At 48.4% G+C, this 19658-nt stretch overlaps 1 protein-coding gene across 4 annotated transcripts in view; it reads right to left on the bottom strand.

Moving 5' to 3' along the window:
- TIMELESS (timeless circadian regulator) overlaps positions 1-19658 on the bottom strand; it is a 71897-nt gene that overhangs the window by 7324 nt on the left and 44915 nt on the right. For 2 of the 4 annotated variants that reach the window (XM_058171103.1, XM_058171101.1), the window contains exons 21-26: positions 19312-19435; positions 12912-12997; positions 11535-11677; positions 10561-10786; positions 9534-9602; positions 8602-8720 (exon numbers count right to left, since the gene is read on the bottom strand). In XM_058171103.1, coding sequence (XP_058027086.1) covers positions 8602-8720; positions 9534-9602; positions 10561-10786; positions 11535-11677; positions 12912-12997; positions 19312-19435 — 767 coding nt within the window. The remainder of the gene's footprint in view (positions 1-8601; positions 8721-9533; positions 9603-10560; positions 10787-11534; positions 11678-12911; positions 12998-19311; positions 19436-19658) is intronic. The other 2 variants (XM_058171104.1, XM_058171102.1) reach the window with 1 other exon arrangement.

Here is a 19658-nt window from a genome sequence, read left to right as displayed (position 1 = left end):
TATGACACTACTAGGATAAAGAGCTAACCGTTCACAGAACATATACAGTAATAAAGATATCACCACCCATTTTACTGTAAAAAATGGAAATCACAAAATTACCCTATCATGAAGCTGAGATCAGTATATAGCAAAGCCCTGTAACCGATCATTTTGGTTCTGTGGACCGGCATTCAACAGTGTCAGCTGCGGTGGGGAAATGGTTTTGCGCACGCAACCTAAATCCTGTGCATGTGCAAATGAAGCTTTACACGCTTGCCTGCCACTTCGGCGGCCAGATTCCAAGGGGCTGTGGCCCAGTAGCAGGCCACGGCCCAGGGGTTGGGAACCCCTTCTGTAAGTATTTGAAAGTATTGTTCTTTGGAACTGAGGAAGAAAGGTTGGTAAATTATTTTCTTGCTTTTTCCAGCATCTAGTTCTATATACATTTCGACACATGCAGAACAGTTTCTCTCAACAGGAACTGGTATACAATTAAACCCAAAATATAATTGCATCAAAATAATCTAGGAAATTTTTACTCTTTATTTGCACTGGCACTTGCATTCTGAGAATTTCCTAGGTCTTTTTAACTAGAAGATTCCCCACCTCCCATCCCCACCCAATCAAAAAGGCAAAGGAAAGCAGTCCCCCTACTGAGTTCTGTAGCTTATCTGTTTGATAAAGATGACCAATGGTCAATAAACAAAAGATCTATCAAGATGGAGGATGAAATATTTCAAATATTTAGGCATTTACTTCAGTTCTCGACCACCTGGGGCACTCAAGCAAGGGGATCAACTATACAGGCGCAAAGATTATTTCTAGCAATTACAAAACTTGCAAACTGGCATGGGAATAATTTTGTCCTAGTTGCTATGAAGCTATTCAAATCCAAAGTTCTGGGGATGCTGTTTTATGATGCCCAGATACGTGTCTATAAAAAGATTTCCATCAACCAACTAAGTTTCTAAACACAATAAAGTGCGTGTCCTCCCCTTCAATTTCTAATGTTGTATAATAATTAGAACTGGATTGCCTCTCTTTCACAAGTTATAATTCTACAGAGGAATTATTGAGTCTGTCATTTGCACCTCTATAACTGTCTGGTTCGGTTCTGCAACCCAACAAGAAAAACACAGACTTCAGAGGATAATTAGAACTGAAGAAAAAATAATTGCTACCAACCTGCCTTCCATTGGGGACCTGTATACTGCACAAATCAAGAAGAGGGCCGTGAAAATATTTGCAGATCCCTCGCATCCTGGACATAAACTGTTTCAACTCCTACCCTCAAAATGACACTATAGAGCACTGCACACCAGAACAACTAGACACAAGAACAGTTTTTTCCCGAAGGCCATCACTCTGCTAAACAAATAATTCCCTCAACACTGTCAGACTATTTACTGAATCTGCACTACTATTAATCGTTTCATAGTTCCCATCACCAATCTCTTCCCACTTATGACTGTATGACTATAACTTGTTGCTGGCAATCCTTATGATTTATATTGATATATTGATCATCAATTGTGTTGTAAATGTTGTACCTTGATGAACGTATCTTTTCTTTTATGTACACTGAGAGCATATGCACCAAGACAAATTCCTTGTGTGTCCAATCACACTTGGCCAATAAATAAATTCTATTCTATTCTATTCTATTCTTTATGCAAGATGATGCCATTAAGATCATGGCCAAGGGAAATCTTTTGAGGGAACCACCTTGGTTCATCCGATCCTGAATGAGTTTTGTATCCATTTGAAAAGGCACTGAACAAGGCCCAATAATACTGTTACAGTTCATTTAGTGACCGTTCAAACCTACAGCAGCACTGAAAAAAGGGATTTACAACCATTTTTCACACTTACAACCATTGCAGTTTCCCCGATTGTCACATAAACAAAATTCAGACACTTAGCAACTGATTCATATTTATGACGGTTGCAGTGTCCCCTGGTGACGTGATCTCCTTTTGCAGATTTCTCACAAGCAAAATCAATGGGGAAGCCAGATTCACTGAACAACCGTGTCACTAACTTAACAACTGCAGCGATTCACTTAACAATTCTGGGAAGAAAAGTCGTAAAATGGGGCAAAACTCACTTAACAAATGTCTCACTTAGCAACAGAAATTTTGGGCCAATTGTGGTCTTAAGTTTGTCAATACCAGGTCTATGTATTTTAGGCCTCAATAAAATCCTAGCAGATATTAAATGGAAGGCCTGGGACAGATATTCAGTAAGACAAGCATCAACTCTCCCATCTTTGAAAAATTACCCCATCCTTCCTATTTTTTTTAAGATCATGCATGCTCCATATAGGCAACTTTTTTTCTGACCCAAATTGATAATACTATCAAGGAGACAACTGGATGACAATTCAGCCTCACATATGAAAAATAGTCATATACATTCAGATATGGAGATTGATACATGCTATATTTTATTTAAAATATTTATTTTATACATTATGACAATTAAAACATACTGCATAACACCATTTATACAAAAGTTTAATTTTCCTCATTGCTTTCCTTCTGGTGTAGTATTTACACAAAACAAATATTTAGAACAAATAATACAAATAACACAATTCCTTTACATCATGGGAGGAAAGCTATGGCAAATCTAGACAGCGTACTAAAAAGCAGAGACATCACCCTGCCAACAAAAGTGCATATAATCAAAGCTATGGTTTTCCCAGTTGCAATGTATGGCTGTGAAAGTTGGACCATAAGAAAGGCTGAGCGCCAAAGAATTGAGGCCTTTGAACTCTGGTGCTGGAGAAGACTCCTGCGAGTCCCTTGGACTGCAAGGCGAACAAACAAGTCAGTTCTAGAGGAGATCAACCCTGACTGCTCCTTAGAAGGCCAGATCCTGAAGATGAAACTGAAATACTTTGGCCACCTAATGAGAAGGAAGGACTCACTGGAGAAGAGCCTAATGCTGGGAAAGATGGAGGGCAAAAGAAGAAGGGGACGACAGAGAACGAGGTGGCTGGACGGAGTCACTGAAGCAGTAGGCATGAGTTTAAATGGACTCCAGAGGATGGTAGAGGACAGGAAGGCCTGGAGGAATGTTGTCCACGGGGTCGCGATGGGTCGGACACGACTTCGCAACTAACAACAACAAAGACATTTCCTATAGTCTCTCCCTTTAATTTGGGAATGCACATTTAGGCTCTGCGCATGCGCGAGAATGGTGGCGGTTTAGAAGAGTCCGAATTCGGCGATGGGGGCTTTCCCAGGAAATGGAGACTTCGGCTGACTCACCAGGCTTCTCCGGTCCCTCGGTGTGGGGTATGATCTATCCGGCTGCCGTTGGAGAGGTTTGTGGCCTCTCGGGACATACGGCAGCCGAGAACGGGCGGAGGGACGGAGAGGCGGTCCGGAAGGGGCGGCCATTTTGGAGGCGGCGAGGACGTGAGAGAGGCGAGGGAGGCCTGCGGCTTGTTGCGGGCTCCGGCCTTGGCTCCGGCCCTGCCCCAGCGGTGATTTCAGCCCTGCCCCAGCGGCGATCCCAGCGGCGATTCCAGCGGCGACCCCGGCGATCCTGGCCAATTTCCAGCGGCGGGAGATCGTCGGCGGTCCCGCCTGGCTCGACAGCTCGGGTTGTGGATTCAATCGACCCGTTTTTTGGCTGTCAGTGGGCCTGCCAGCTCCGTTGGCGCCAGCTCCATCGGCGCCAGTTTCTTCGGTGCTGGTTGGGCCCGGCGAGGCCTTGTGGACTGCGAGGCGCCTGCCCAACGGCGCCCTGTGTTTGGCAGTCCCACCAATGGATGGGTGTGGCGAGGCCTCGGTGGGAGAGGAGGCCGGATTCATGGCTGAGGTTTGTCCCCTCTTGTGGCCTGTTTTGCGTGTCATCAAATGGCCCTTGGAGGCCTGGCTTGCTCCATCGTATTTCTACCTCCCCTTCCCCCCCCCTCCCATACCGGACTTTGGATCACCTAAACTGGTCGGTCATGCATGTCCATCTGCGGGTTATGGAGAGGATTGGACTGGATTGGAATAGCTTGGACTGGTCTATGGACCCGGACAGACCGATAGCCATTTCTACTTGACTAAGACCTTGTAGAACTATTCCCCATAGGTACACTATGGAGATTGCCGGCCTGTCTGTTCCTGCTCTGTCATCGCTATCCGGTTCCTGCTCCATCTGTCCTTTTACCAACTGGACTCCCGCTGGAAGACTTACCATTTTATCTCTTTGGGATTTTACCATCTTAGCATCCCTCGTCGATTCGCACTTTTTTCTATGCGCTACACTGTACATGAACTCTTGCGCCGCCCAGGTGCCCCCCCCACCCAGGAATAGCCCATACCGCTACCAAGGGCCGGCCTCAATGACGGGTCTTGGGACCCACAGAGGTGGCATGCGAGAAGAAAGAGCCTTTGGGGGTTTTTAGACAGGGCAATTTTAAGGGGTGGGAGGGGTAGGGGCGGGTGATGGGGTAGCCCGTCGAGGGAAACCAGTTCCAGCGCATGCTCGTGGCGACTGTCAAATGGGTTCGGAGGTTATGGGGGAGTGTGTTCCTTTGTGTGAGGGTGAGTCTATTTGCACGGTAAGTGGGAGGGGCAGATATGGGGGGATCGTATCGATGCAAGGGGTCACGCGTTCGATGTATGCAGGCGATCGCGTGCCCGATCCCCTGACTTCACCCGCTTCCGGATGGTCAAGACTCTCAGAGCCTGGGCCTTCGCCTGATGTTATGCAACGCACGGTCCGTGGCCAATAAGGCCCCTAATATATGATCTGATTCAGGGGTGCCACGGATATTATAGGCGCACGGAGACCTGGTTGGGTACTGAAGGCGTGCCCTGGTCGAGATGTGCCCACCGGTTTCCGTGCATTCCATCAGCCGAGGCCCAGGGTAGGGGTGGAGGGTGGCGGTTGTTATTAAAGAGAGTCTAGAGCCGAGGAGACCACTGTACCTCAGATTGCCGGGTGTGAATCCTCTTTGTGAGGTGGGGTCGAGATGTCAGTTGGGCTTGCTGGTCGCACCTGGCTCCTTGCTGCGTGACAGCTGCCCTGCCCGAGCTTCTAGAGGTGCTTGCCGGGTGGCAGTGGAGACCCCAGACTTTTAGTCATGGGGACTTTAATCTGCCATCTGCTGGCTCGCCATCGACGGTAGCTCGGGAGTTCTTGGCTTCCATGACGGCCTTGGACCTGACTCAAGTAGTGGATGGCCCCACTCACATCGGGGGAGGCACACTGGACCTGATTTTTGTCTCTGGTCAGTGGTTGAGAGATCTGGACTTAAAGGAAATAGTCATTGAACCTTTGTCATGGTCAGATCACTCTCCTTCGCCTGGACTTTCTGACCGCTACCCAACACCGCAGGGAGACGGAACCATTACGTTGGTACCGTCCCAGGCGCCTAATGGACCCAGAGAGGTTTCAGACGGAGCTTGGGCCACTTCCTGAGGGTCTGGCTCACGGCACGGCAGAGGAACTAGCTGCAGCCTGGGAACGGGCTGCGGCTGGGGCCTTAGACCGTGTCAGGCCTTTGGGGCCCCTCACCCGGGGTAGACCCCACCCGGCTCCTTGGTTCTCCGAGGAGCTGAGGGGGATGAAACGCCGGAGAAGACGCCTAGAGAGTTCCTGGAGGTCCAGCCGTTCAGAGGCTGATCGGACACTAGTTAGATCCTATACTAGGACCTACCTAGTGGCACTGAGGGAAGCGAGGCGTTGCTACGCCTCCTCCTCATTGCGCCGGCAGATAACCGCCCAGCTGCCCTGTTTGGTGACCCGCCTCCTCCTTCACCAGGGGAGCGGGATGACCTGCAGGGACGTGCTGAGGAGTTTAACGGTTATCTATACGATAAAATCGTTCAGCTTAAGGACGGTCTGGACCAAAATTGTGGCGATTCGGATGGGGCGTCCGAGGGCGGTCTTGGTGATGTTGTCTGGGATGAGTTTGACCCTGTGACTCCCGAGGACATGGACAGGTTGCTGGGTAGACTGAATGCCACCACGTGTTTACTGGACCCGTGCCCCTCCTGGCTGGTGCTGGCCACTCGGGAGGTGACACGAGGCTGGCTCCAGGGGATTACGAGTGCTTCCTTGTTGGAGGAGTCTTCCGCCGCCTTGAAAGAGGCGGTGGTGAGGCCCTCCTCAAGAAGCCTTCCTGGACCCGGCTGTTTTAGGTAATTATCGTCCGGTCTCCAACCCGCCGCGCGAAGGTTGTAGAGAGTATGGTGGCATATCAGTTTCCTGCACCTGGAGGAAACTGTCTATCTAGACCTGCTCCAGTCCGGTTTCCGCCCGGTTACAGCACTGAGACGGCTTTGGCGGCATGGTGGATGATCTCTGGAGGGCCAGGGATAGGGGTTGTTCCTCTGCCCTGGTCCTATTAGACCTCTCAGCGGCTTTCGATACCATCGACCATGGTATCCTGCTGCGCCGGTTGGGGGGATTGGGAGTGGAGGCACCGCTTATCGGTGGTTCTCCTCCTATCTCTCCGACCGTCGCAGACGGTGTTGACGGGGGCAGAGGTCACCCCGCGCGCCTCACTTGTGGGTGCCGCAGGGGTCGATCCTCTCGCCTTCTGTTCAACATCTATATGAAGCCGCTGGGTGAGATCATCAGTGGTTTCGTGTGAGGTACCAGCTGTACGCTGATGACACTCAGCTGTACTTTTCCAGTTGCAATGTATGGCTGTGAAAGTTGGACCATAAGAAAGGCTGAGCGTTAGGAAATATTTTGTATTAGATATATTTTTGAAGGAGAGGGGAATTGAGAGTGTGACTAAGTGTGGTGTGACTAGAGATTATAATTTAGGAATTATTTTGGATTATGATTGTTAGTTTTGATACCCTGCATTTTGTTCTGGGAAGTCGGGGTGGGGGGTGGGGGGTAAGGGGGAGGGGAATTGGGGGTTTGGTAGAGATGGAGTGATGGTTAATGTACAGGGATTATTGAAGTTGTATAAATATAATTAATGCAGGGTCGGGTCTGCCCAGTTACCATTTTAGAACGGTGGGGAGGGAGAAAAGAGAGAGTAGGAGGTAGGAAAGAGGAGAAGAGGAAGGAAGAGGGTAGAAGAGGGAGAAGGAAGGTGTAGGGTGGAGGGAGAGGATGTAGATAAGAGAAGGAGAGGAAGGTTTGGAAAGTAGAAGAAGGTAGAAGAGGGAAGAGTGTTAAAAAGGGGGGTGGTGACTGGGCAAGCCCGACTAATTGTATATAACTGTACATTGGATGAATTATTTGATATGATTGTACAAATAAAACTTTTTATAAAAAAAAAAAAAAAAAAGAAAGGCTGAGCGCCAAAGAATTGAGGCCTTTGAACTCTGGTGCTGGAGAAGACTCCTGTGAGTCCCTTGGACTGCAAGGCGAACAAACAAGTCAGTTCTAGAGGAGATCAACCCTGACTGCTCCTTAGAAAGCCAGATCCTGAAGATGAAACTGAAATACTTTGGCCACCTAATGAGAAAGAAGGACTCTGTTGTGTCTTGCCCGCCCTCAGAGCAGCCGGGGCCTTCTTACCTGCTCCCGAACACTGAGGAATGTATGCCTCCCGGCCCAAGTCCTGGCTCCACGCCCACACAAACTGCAGAAGAAGGAGAATCTCCCGGCCCCAGCCCTGACTCCATGCCCAGGCAAATGGAGCAGCTAGACCCCTCCCCCTCCTCCACAGCATGTGAGCCTGAGGAGGGTTTATTCCCAACAGCTGATTGGAGTGACCCTCGCATCAGAAGACTGGATAGGTGGAGGCAACAGAGGGAAGGGAGGGGCAGGCCTTAATGAGTGCTGAGTCATGGAGCCACACCCCATGGCCTATATAAAGGATCTACTTTCTGGCAGTCTCTGAGTCAGGCAAAAGTCAAACTTATCTTGCTGAAGTCACTTACTGGTCTCCTGCCTGCTCTGAGGACTTTGCTAGGACTTTGGGCAGAGCTGCAGAGGCAAGCCTGATTCGGATTTCCCTGACCCAGCTGTCAGCGGAGGAGTGGGACACGACAGACTCACTGGAGAAGAGCCTAATGCTGGGAAAGATGGAGGGCAAAGAAGAATGGGACGACAGAGAACGAGGTGGCTGGACGGAGTCACTGAAGCAGTAGGCATGAGTTTAAATGGACTCCAAAGGATGGTAGAGGACAGGAAGGCCTGGAGGAATGTTGTCCACGGGGTCGCGATGGGTCGGACACGACTTCGCAACTAACAACAACAAAGACATTTCCTATAGTCTCTCCCTTTAATTTGGGAATGCACAACCTTCCTTGGGCTGAGGGGTTCATTCCAAAAGTGCAAAGGGACAAGATAAATAATTGTCTGATTTAGATTAAATTAAATTAATTAATTAATCATGCTTCACATGATTACTCCCTTTACATTTCATTTTTTCTTATATATCAGAAGAGACAATATTCTCTTATATATCAGAAGAGACAATATTCTCAGCACAACCCATTCACAGGGTTGTTGTTGTGGGGAAAACAGGAAGATGGAGTATTAGTTACGTTTGCCATCTTGACTTAATTATAAACATAATAAAAACAGAATAATAATTAATGAATTGTTTTTTAAAAATTGGTGGCAAGTTTTGTAAGCATCTAAGGTCAGTCCTGAAAGCACATAGAGGTCACCTATAGCCCCACACATCAAAACCCTCACCTGCTCATTGGCTGGAGATTGCACCCCCAATTTCCACAGCAGTTCCTGGAAATCTTTGTGCTCCATGGCGTCCTCAGTTTCTTCAGTCAATGGCACCAAAGGAACAGGCTGGGCACTTCCTGGGGAAACAAAAATCTATCCAGCTATAACTAGAGCAAGCCAAAGAACGCCCTCCCTGCGGGACTTGGGAGTAGGTAGCTCTTTCCCGAGAAGGAAAATAGAGCTTAGCCCTGGGCAATACTTTATGAAGATTGGCTTAATTAGTAATATGAAATAGCCAACTTTTCATGCTCGATATAGGAATGTCACCTCCCAAATGGGCTACTGTAAAGTACTCTACATGGAAGAGTATCCAAAAGCTTCAGCTGCTGAAAATGTGGCAGCTTGGGTAATTATGGGCATCCCTAAATAGACACACCTCTGCTCTGTGTGCTGCATTGGTTGCCAGTTTGCTACTAGGTCCAATTCAAGGAGCTGGTTTTGATCCTATTTGGCATGAGGCCAGGGTATCTGAGGGACTGCCTTCTCTCTATTACATTAACCAGTCCCATGAGATCTGGCAGGAGAGGCACGCTGTGGTTCGGTCTGTGAAAGAATTCCAACTGAAAGGACCTAAGAGGCAAACCTTTTCTGGAACACCTTCACTCCTGAAATGAGGTTATCCCCAGCCCTTATGGCCTTCCAGAAAAATTTTAACATGTGTCTTTTTCAGCAAGTCTGGGGGATGCCTTGATAATGGGGAAGCCTGCTTGCTGACTGCTTTGTATGTAACATCCCCACAGCCATGATTTCCTTTTATCTCTTATTATTTTAAAGGGTTTGTAAAAATGTTTTAATTCCTGGTTTTATTGAGAGTCCCTTTGAGTGAGATGGGCAGCCAAATAAATTTGTCAAATCAACCAATCAATCAATACCAGTTTATTTGTATTTACCATACTCTCCTCGGGCAGCAGCTGTTCTATTCAGGCAGTTTTGAAGCCAGAGCAAGGGGCCAGCAAAACCTGTGGGGTGAAATTGCATGGGAAAGTGAGCAGGCCCAGGGGTGCAAGCAACAATAAAAATAATAATACAGACACAATGATCTAATGTTACAGATGCCCCAATTACATATTGATATCAGAATATCAGACACCTTTGTATGAATATAATCACACAAATTGAAAATCTCCCTCCCCCTTGAGATATCCATCAGCAGTCCGCTTAGATTAAAGATCCACATTATCGTATTCCTGAAAGCCTTCTCTACACAAAGAGAAGGAAAAAGTCATGGAGTGGGCAGTCCCATTTCAGAACACACCTTGTGGGAGAACCCCACCCACCCACCAAAAAGTATACTTTAATGTATCAAAGTTCTTAGAAACAGGAATACCAGCAAAACCAGAAAAAAAGATTGCTGTAGGCCTTCATAACCTGAAGCCCATCACAAAAAAGATCAATTTGGGAAAATTGTTCCTAGGAGTTCTTATTTGCAAGGATAATGGGGAAGGGAAAAGTGAAAAGCAAATTACGAAAGGGGAAAATAATCCCATGAGAGTCCAAAAGATAAAATACATTCTAATAGATGTGCTTAAGTCCATATTAAAACATAGATAACACATGGGGATTATGGGAGAAATGAATGGGGAAAAGCCACTGTTACATCAATGAGCGGTCTCCAAAAACTCCCACCCCCAATTGGAGTATTTATCTCTTCTGATAAACCTCTTCTATAGCCATTGGGGATGCAAAGTTATATAGTTTGTAGGTTAGGCAATTTGTTAGCCCATACCCCACACCACTCTGGGTGGTTGTGCAGGAGATATTTGGAGAATTTTTAAAGATATCGTTTGAAGGGGGGGAAATTCTGGGAGTTTAGAAAGCTGAGTTTGTGTCCCAGCACTACAATTCTGTGACACTAGACAGCATCATCACAGTATACTGTAGTTCCTCCTTTTGTAACCAGGGAGACCAATTTCTCACCTTCTTGTCTCAGGCTTTGCACAAGTTTTCGATCTGAAGCATCTCCCCATATTTTCTTGGACCACTTGCCCCAGGATTTTTGATCCTTGTCATTTCCAGCATCCTCCTTGGCCAGTTCTTCTTGTTCTTCTTCTTCACTATCCAAATCTTCCTTTTCCTCTTCATCTTCGTCATCTACCTCATCCAGGTCAGGCACCTCAGAATCTTTGGAGAACGAGGTCTTATTCTGAAAGAAAGAAACTTAAGTCCATCTCTTAAGAGTACGGAACAGCAGGAAATGCTAAATTAGGGTGTTCTTCCTTCAATAATCCACACTAAAGAGAAGAACAACAATTACCTCAGATGTAATAACAGCAGTTTTTATCAACCCCAGTATTTTCGGCTGACTCAAATTAGTCTCTCGGAGGACATTTTATATTAAACAAAAGATAAGATTTGGATATCCCTTGTGAACTGCTTTTGTTTTAACTGATATTTTGAAAGGCTCAGTTAGAAAAGATTGACAGATTGAAGCAAATGTCAATTTGACTACAACAACAAGTCTAGCCCCCCCCCCACTTTTTTTGGAGAAAGAAGGCATGTTTGAAGAAGTAGAGCTGAAGGAAAGAAGAAAGGTCAAAGATCAACTATGGATATTCTCAGTCATCCAGGTCATCGTTGTCCCAAAAGTGATTTTTCAAGAGGCAACTAAACTTTGTTTTTCCTTGAAGACTTGTTGCTTCTCATCCAAGAAGCTTCTTCAGTTCTAACAGCTGCCTCTTAAAAAAGCACCTTTGGCAGAAAACTCAAAGATCATATCTGAGAAACTGCATCTGTGAGAGCCTAATATATACCCCTTCCTTCCTACTATTATATAAATCAAAGTAGCCCAGGATTTATGACGCTGTAGATGTATAGATATGGGCATGCTCACATTTTCAAAGTGAGGTGTGCAGATAGGAAAAAGGATTTTTTTGGGGGGGGGTGTAGCATACCGATCTAAGCGAACCAGATTTGCGCTTGCGCTTCTTGTAAAGCTCCTTACGCTCAGACACCAGCCCCATGCTAAGCATCTTCTCAATAATGCGGGCTTTGGATCGTTTCGCTGTGATGTGCTTCATTACATTGGACAGGATATCTACAGAGGGAGGAAAGACACAAAGGCAGCGTGAGCAAACAGAAGGCGTATACCAGCATATTTAGTTCCCACTGCGGTTCCAAGTAATTCACTTTATTGAGTGACCCAGAGCAAGTAAATAAGAGGTCATATGAAATTCCTATTCTGATGCCAAGTTTACATTCTGTCTGTGGGTATATTGGTAAAGTACTATAGGTAGTCCTTGTTTAGAGACTGCTTGATTTAGCAACCATTTGCAGTTGCTACAGAGATGAAAAAGTAAGTTTATGATCAATCTCCACATTTATAATCTTTGCAGGTCTATAAAGCAAAGGAAAGGTGTAGTAAGATCAAAAGCACAGTCACCGTTTTGTTTGTTTACTTCACTTAACAACCAAGTTGCAGGTCCCAATTGTGGTCACTAAATGAGGACTACCGTATATACTCGAATATAAGCCGATCCGAGTATAAGCCGAGGTCCCCAATTTTACCCCAAAAACTGGAGTAAACTGGGGACTCGAGTATAAGCCGAGGGTGGGAAATGAGGCACCTACCGGTTGGGGAAACCCTCCCTCCCTCAGCTGAGAAGGCTGGCGGCTCCCCCGCCCCGCCCTCTCACTGCACCGGCAGGGCTTCAGTCCGGTAAAATGTGAAAAAAGAAAAAAAAAACACAGTATAAGCCGAGGTCCCCAATTTTACCCCAAAAACTGGAGTAAACTGGGGACTCGAGTATAAGCCGAGGGTGGGAAATGAGGCACCTACCGGTTGGGGAAACCCTCCCTCCCTCAGCTGAGAAGGCTGGCGGCTCCCCCGCCCCGCCCTCTCACTGCACCGGCAGGGCTTCAGTCCGGTAAAATGTGAAAAAAAGAAAAAAAAAACTCGAGTATAAGCCGTATATACTCGAGTATAAGCCGAGGGGACGTTTTTCAGCACAAAAAATGTGCTGAAAAACTCGGCTTATACTCGAGTATATACGGTACTTATAATTATTTCAGAGAAGCCAATTCAAAACTTGGGAGACAGAAAAAGCAGAGATTGCTGAATAGAGATGAGTAACTCATAGCTTTAGGAGGCTCACTGAAAAATAATCCTTCCATAGTAGAGAATTCACCACCAAAAAAGTTCGTGAGGCCCTAAAAACATTTCTGGTCCCAACTCCCTCATCTCCACCCAGCTTATCTCACAGCATCAAATACCAGAACTCTACTATGTTGGGTGCAGATGAAGTTCTGGCTAATTGGGCAGGCAGTCTCACCATCGGAGTCCCGGAACTCTTCAAAGAGCCGGCGAAGTTCTAGCTCCTGCTCCTCTGTCCATAGCACAATGCGAGTCCCTTTCCTGCTGAAGGAAATTAATCAGGCTTGTCACTACAGTACAGGTTGCAACAGAAGGCCTTTTCAACAAAAAATACCCAAGAGTTGAAGTTTTTTATCAAAATGTACAGTCTTGTTTTTTGTTTGTTTCTTTTTCAAAGGTGTTCAATCTTCTAATCGAGAAAGGCAATATATTTGGCTGTTAAGGGCCCACATTAAGTTTGTTGGGCAACAGAGGCCACAGTTGGCAGAATGGTAGCAACAGCCAAATGAGTGGGGCTAGGATTTCTAGGCAAAACGCAAAATGGGGAAGGGGAATTATGACTTGTTTTGTTTTTTAAGTGAGTCAAAACTACAGGTAGGTCTCATTTAATTAGTTTCCAAAGTAACGATGGTGCTGAATGATTGGTACTTATGACCAGTCCTTAAAGTTCCAGCTCTCCCAGCATCCCCATCATCACAGGATTGCAATCTGGGAGTTTGGCTACTGGTTCGTACTTACAACAGCTGCAGTGTCCTGTACACACATGATCATCATTTGTGATGCTCCCTGGTAGCCTCCCTCAAGTAAAATCAATGGGAAAGCTGGCAAGAAAGGTTGTTAGTCGCTCTGGCAAATTATTTGCCTTCTATCCTGCTTGGCAGGAGGCACTCCTGACCTTCCTGGACTGTAGCTGCCTGTGAATCTCTTGGGACTCACTTAACTACCTCACTTAACAATGGCAACCGGGAGTGCTGGGATTGCCGTCACCAGAACCTCTGGCTCTGCGCATGCGCAAGATGGCGGCCCGCTAGGTGAACGGAGCCGCCGACGGGAAGATCGCCGCGGGATGGCATTGCCCAGACGGCTAGCCGAGCTGCCTATACCCCCCGGCCCGCTTTGTCAGCTTCTCGGCAGCCGTGGGAGGGGTCTGCGGGCCTTTTCGGTGCCACGGCTGCCGAGAACGAGGCCGGGTGAGGGAGAGCGGCGAACGGCGGCCATTTCCTGGGTGCGTGGGGCGAGGTGAGGCCGCAGCCGCGGAACATAGGCTTGCTGGTCCATCATGGCCTGTGGACTGTGGATTGCGGAGTGCTGGACTACCTTGGGTATGTTTCCTTCCCCCCAGCTTGGTTTTCTCGGGATTGTTTTCTCTGGACGAAGGGGGTGGAGAGTTTACCGGCCTTCCATTGCCGGCTCGCCCACTGCCTTCCCTGCAGGGAGGTTCTCTGAGGACATTTTACCCCATTTATGCCGTATTTGGGATCTACGGCCTATTACATCTTACCGGCCTTCCTCAGAGGTGCCTGGCCCGGTTTCTGGGAAAGGCCCTGGATCTGAGGAGCGGCCAGGTTTCTGGATTAATTCTGGATTAACTTGGAATGTGGGATTTGTCTGAGGCTTCCCTGGAAGATTTTTATCTTGAACCATCTTAACAGAGGGAATTGGCGTGGTGATTACTGGAGATGTTCCAGCCGTTGGAGACCTATTTCTCCCACTATTATTTAAGCACTGTCATCTGCACTTATATGGCCTTTTGGGATCTTTGGCCAGGATTGTTCTTTGGAACTATAGTGGAAGAGACTTGGAGACCGATTTGAGACCTGTCGGAGGATGTACCCACCTCGTTTTCCCCATGGATTTTGGGACTGGGCTACTTTTTCCATCTTCCATCCTTAGCCTATCTATCATTTCAGCCACCATCGGATGATGGGTATCCATGTGCAGAACTATAGACTAATATCTTGCCATCCCGGACAATGATCAGCTCCCGGCGACTGTTATCCCCTAGCGGAGTATTATTTGCACGATTCGCCTTTGCTATTTGGTACAGGAGCTCTTGCGCCTGCGAGGTGCCCCCGCCTCGCAGGAATGGCCCGTTTTACCAAGGGCCGGCCTCAATGACGGATCTTGGGATCCACAGAGGTGGCATGCGAAGAGGAAGAGCCTTTGGGGGTTTTTAGATAGGGCATTTTTAAGGGGTGGGAGGGGTAGGGCGGGTGTTGGGGGAAACCCGCCGGGTGGGGTATCAGTTCCTGCGCATGCTCATGGCGGTGAGTTAATAGGTCCAAGGTTATGGGGAGTTCAGGTCCCATTGGTAGAGGTGGTGCTATTTGCACGGTTTGGGGAGGGGCAGATTTGGCGGGCGGGGCTCGGATCATGTTTGGGGGCGCGTTCGATGCTTGCAGGCGATCGCGCCCGAGCCTCAGACTTCTCCCGTTCCCGGATAGTCAAGACCCTCAGAGCCTGGGCCTTGGCTGATGCTGTGTAATGCACGGTCCGTGGCCAATAAGGCCCCCCTAATTCACGATCTTATTCTGGGGGGGGCCGCGGACTTTATAGGCATTACGGAGACCTGGTTGGGCGCAGAAGGGGGCGTGCCCCTGGTACAGATGTGCTCACCAGGTTTCCGTGCATTCCATCAGCCGAGCCCAGGGCAGGGGTGGGGGGGGCGGTTGTGATTAGGGAGAGTCTGGAGCCGAGGGAGACCACTGTGCCTCAGATTGTCGGGTGTGAATCCCTCCTTGTGAAGTGGGGCCATAGATGTCAGATGGGCTTGCTGGTCGCACCTGGCTCCTTGCTACGTGACAGCTGCCCTGCCCGAGCTCCTGGAGGTGCTTGCTGGGTGGCAGTTGAGACCCCCAGACTTTTAGTCATGGGGGATTTTAACTTGCCATCTGCCGGCTCGTCATCGACAGCAGCTCGGGAGTTCACGGCTTCCATGACGGCCTTGGACCTGACTCAAGTAGTTGATGGCCCCACCCACACGGGGGGTGGTACACTCGATCTGATTTTTGTCTCTGGTCAGTGGTTGAGAGATCTGGACTTACAGGAAATAGTCATCGAACCTTTGTCATGGTCAGATCACTCTCTCCTTCGCCTGGACTTTCTGACCGCCATCCAACACCGCAGGGAGACGGAGCCGATGCGTTGGTTCCGTCCCAGGCGCCTGATGGACCCTGAGAGGTTCCGGACGGAGCTTGGGCCATTCCCTGAGGGTCTGGCTCGCGGCACGTCTGAGGAACTTGTTGCGGCCTGGGAACGGGCCGCGGCGGGGGCCTTAGATCGTGTCGTGCCTTTGCGGCCTCTGACCCGGCGCAGGTCCCAACCGGCTCCTTGGTTCTCCGAGGAGCTGAGGGGGATGAGCGCGGAGAAGACGCCTAGAGAGCATCTGGAGGTCTAGCCGTTCTGAGGCTGATCGGACACTAGTGAAGTCCTATACTAGGACTTACCTAGTGGCATTGAGGAAGCGGCGTTGCTCGCCTCCTCCCTCATTGCGCCGGCAGATAACCGCCCAGCCGCCCTGTTCCGGGTGACTGCCCTCCTTCATCAGGGGAGCGGGATGACCCGCTGCAGGGACGCTGAGGAGTTTAACGGTTATCTATACGATAAAATCGTTCAGCTGCGGGACGGGTTGGACCAAAATTGCGGTGACCCTGGTGAGGTGCCCGAGGGTGGTCTTGGTGACATTGTCTGGGATGAGTTTGACCCTGTGGCTCCCGAGGACATGGACAGGTTGTTGGGTAGGCTGAATGCCACCACGTGTTTACTGGACCCGTGCCCCTCCTGGCTGGTGCTGGCCACTCAGGAGGTGACACGAGGCTGGCTCCAGGCGATTACGACCGCTTCTTTGGTGGAGGGTGTCTTTCCGGCCGCCTTGAAAGAGGCGGTGGTGAGACCCCTCCTTAAGAAGCCTTCCCTGGACCCGGCTGTTTTAGGTAATTATCGTCCGGTCTCCAACCTTCGCTTCGCGGCGAAGGTTGTAGAGAGTATGGTGGCATATCAGTTTCCCCTACACCTGGATGAAACCGTCTATCTAGACCCCGTCCAGTCCGGTTTCCGGCCCGGTTACAGCACGGAGACGGCTTTGGTCGCGTTGGTGGATGATCTCTGGAGGGCCAGGGATAGGGGTTGTTCCTCTGCCCTGGTCCTATTAGACCTCTCAGCGGCTTTCGATACCATCGACCATGGTATCCTGCTGCGCCGGTTGGAGGGATTGGGAGTGGGAGGCACCGTTTATCGGTGGTTCTCCTCCTATCTCTCCGGCCGGGCGCAGTCGGTGTTGACAGGGGGGCAGAGGTCGGCTCCGAGGTGCCTCACTTGTGGGGTGCCGCAGGGGTCGATCCTCTCGCCCCTTCTGTTTAACATCTACATGAAGCCGCTGGGTGAGATCATCAGTGGTTTCGGCGTGAGGTATCAGCTGTATGCGGATGACACCCAGCTGTACTTTCACGCGGACCACCCCAACGAAGCTATCAAGTGCTGTCCCGTGTCTGGAGGCCGACGGGTCTGGATGGGGAGAAACAGGCTCAAGCTCAATCCTCCAAGACAGAGTGGCTGTGGATGCCGCATCCCGCACAGTCAGCTAAATGCTGCTGACCATCGGTGGCGAGTCATTGGCCCCGATGGAGGGGTGCGCAACTTAGCGCCCTCCTGGATGAACGGCTGTCTTTAGAAGACCATTTGACGGCCGCTCCAGGAGAGCGCTTACCAGGTTCGCCTGGTACGCCAGTTGCGCCTTTCTGGACCGGGATGCCCTGTGCACGGTCACCACGCACTCGTGACGCCTCGCCTGGATTACTGCAATGCTCTCTACATGGGGCTCCCTTGAAGGGCATCCGGAGGCTGCAGTTAGTCCAGAATGCAGCTGCGCTGGATGATAGAGGGAGCCCTCGTGGCTCCCACATAACACCCATCCTGCGCAGGCTGCACTGGCTACCTGTGGCCTTCGGGTGCGCTTCAAGGTGTTGGTGACCACCTTTAAAGCGCTCCATGGCATAGGGCCGGGTTATTTACGGACCGCCTACTGCTACCGAATACCTCTCATCGACCCGTGCGCTCTCACAGGAGGGACTCCTCAGGGTGCCGTCAGCGAGGCAATGTCGCCTGGTGGCGCCCAGGAGGGCCTTCTGTGGGGCTCCCACCCTCTGGAACGAACTGCCCCGGGACTTACGTCAACTTCCGGACCTTCGGACCTTCCGCCGTGAGCTCAAAACATACTTATTTCATTGCGCAGGACTGAGTTAGGTTTTAATTAATGGGTTTTAAGTGGGGTTTTATTTTTTATATTTTTAATTATTTTAATTGTTAGGCTTTATAATAAGTTTTTTAATTGTTTTTTAGATTGTATTTATCTGTTTTTTAAATGCCTGTAAACCGCCCTGAGTCCTGTGGGAGATAGGGCGGTATATAAATTTGAACAATAAATAAATAAATAAATAAATAAACCAAATGATACAGTCACATGATGTCTCTCTTTATGGCTGCATTGCTTAGTAATGGAAATTCTGGTCCTAATTGCCATAATTGACCAAGAACTATCTATATCCTACAACTTAGAATAGAATAGAATAGAATAGAATTTTTTTATTGGCCAAGTGTGATTGGACACACAAGGAATTTGTCTTGGTGCATATGCTCTCAGTGTACATAAAAGAAAAGATACCTTCATCAAGGTACAACATTTACAACACAAATGATGGTCAATATATCAATATAAATCATAAGGATTGCCAGCAACGAAATTACAGTCATACAGTCATAAGTGGAAAGAGATTGGTGATGGGAACTATGAAACGATTAATAGTAATGCAGATTCAGTAAATAGTCTGACAGTGTTGAGGGAATTATTTGTTTAGCAGAGTGATGGCCTTCGGGAAAAAACTGTTCTTGTGTCTAGTTGTTCTGGTGTGCAGTGCTCTATAGCGTCGTTTTGAGGGTAGGAGTTGAAACAGTTTATGTCCAGGATGCGAGGGATCTGCAAATATTTTCACAGCCCTCTTCTTGATTCGTGCAGTATACAGGTCCTCAATGGAAGGCATTACCTATCCTTGTTTGGTTTATAAAATATATTTTATAGCCATCCATTTTAAGAACATGTGAGCCATCCATCTGGGTGGCTCCCAACATTAAAATAAGTAAAAAGATACAAAATAAGAAATAAAACACACAACAGCTGAAGAATCATAAAAAATTGTTAAGAAACAAAACAAACACCCATTTCATCCTTTAAGCATCCTTCCCCCCAATGCCTCTTCCGTTACTACAGCTCCTACCCAAGAAAAGGTATTCGCTCGGCAAGCGTGATGGAAGTAGCACAAGCAACACCTTTCTGCTTACACAATCAAGGTAAGCAAGAGACTAAAGGGTAGAAAGATGGAGCTCCGTTTAGGGAACCATGATTGAAATGATCAGTAAGAAAGAGCTATGGACAGAGAGGTTCAGTAGCTCATCTCAAGGAATCTGAGCCTTTCCTAGTAACATCGGTTTGCATCCAAATCAATCCATGCTGATCATTTTTTGCTTTTAAAAAAAAATCTGTTTATGAAGATCCTGAATTCATGAGAAGTGCTAACATGACTTACCGCTCCTGAGGAAAGTCTCGCATGCTGCTCACCAATCCCAATTGTACCAGTTTCCTGGCCACCCGCTTTCGTCCTCGGTGACGAGCGCTGAGATGTGACAGAATGTTATCAAGCACATCTTCACCTGAGGGGTTGAAAAAACAAGACTTTGAGAGGAACAGAAGACCTGGTACTTGGATTTTGGCTAAGACGGTGGAGAAAAAAGCTGGGTTGGGCATTATACAGGCAGTCCTCGACTTACAACCATTCACTTAGCAATCCTTCAAAGTTGCAATGGCACTGAAAAAAGTTACTTATGGCCAGTTTGCACACTTACAACTGTGGCAGCATCCCCAGTCGCATGATCA

The sequence above is a fragment of the Ahaetulla prasina genome, chromosome 2 (genome assembly GCF_028640845.1).
Source record: "Ahaetulla prasina isolate Xishuangbanna chromosome 2, ASM2864084v1, whole genome shotgun sequence".
NCBI lineage: Eukaryota > Metazoa > Chordata > Lepidosauria > Squamata > Colubridae > Ahaetulla > Ahaetulla prasina.
Note: the sequence above shows the minus strand (reverse complement) of the source record. Positions and strands in the feature narration are given on the sequence as shown.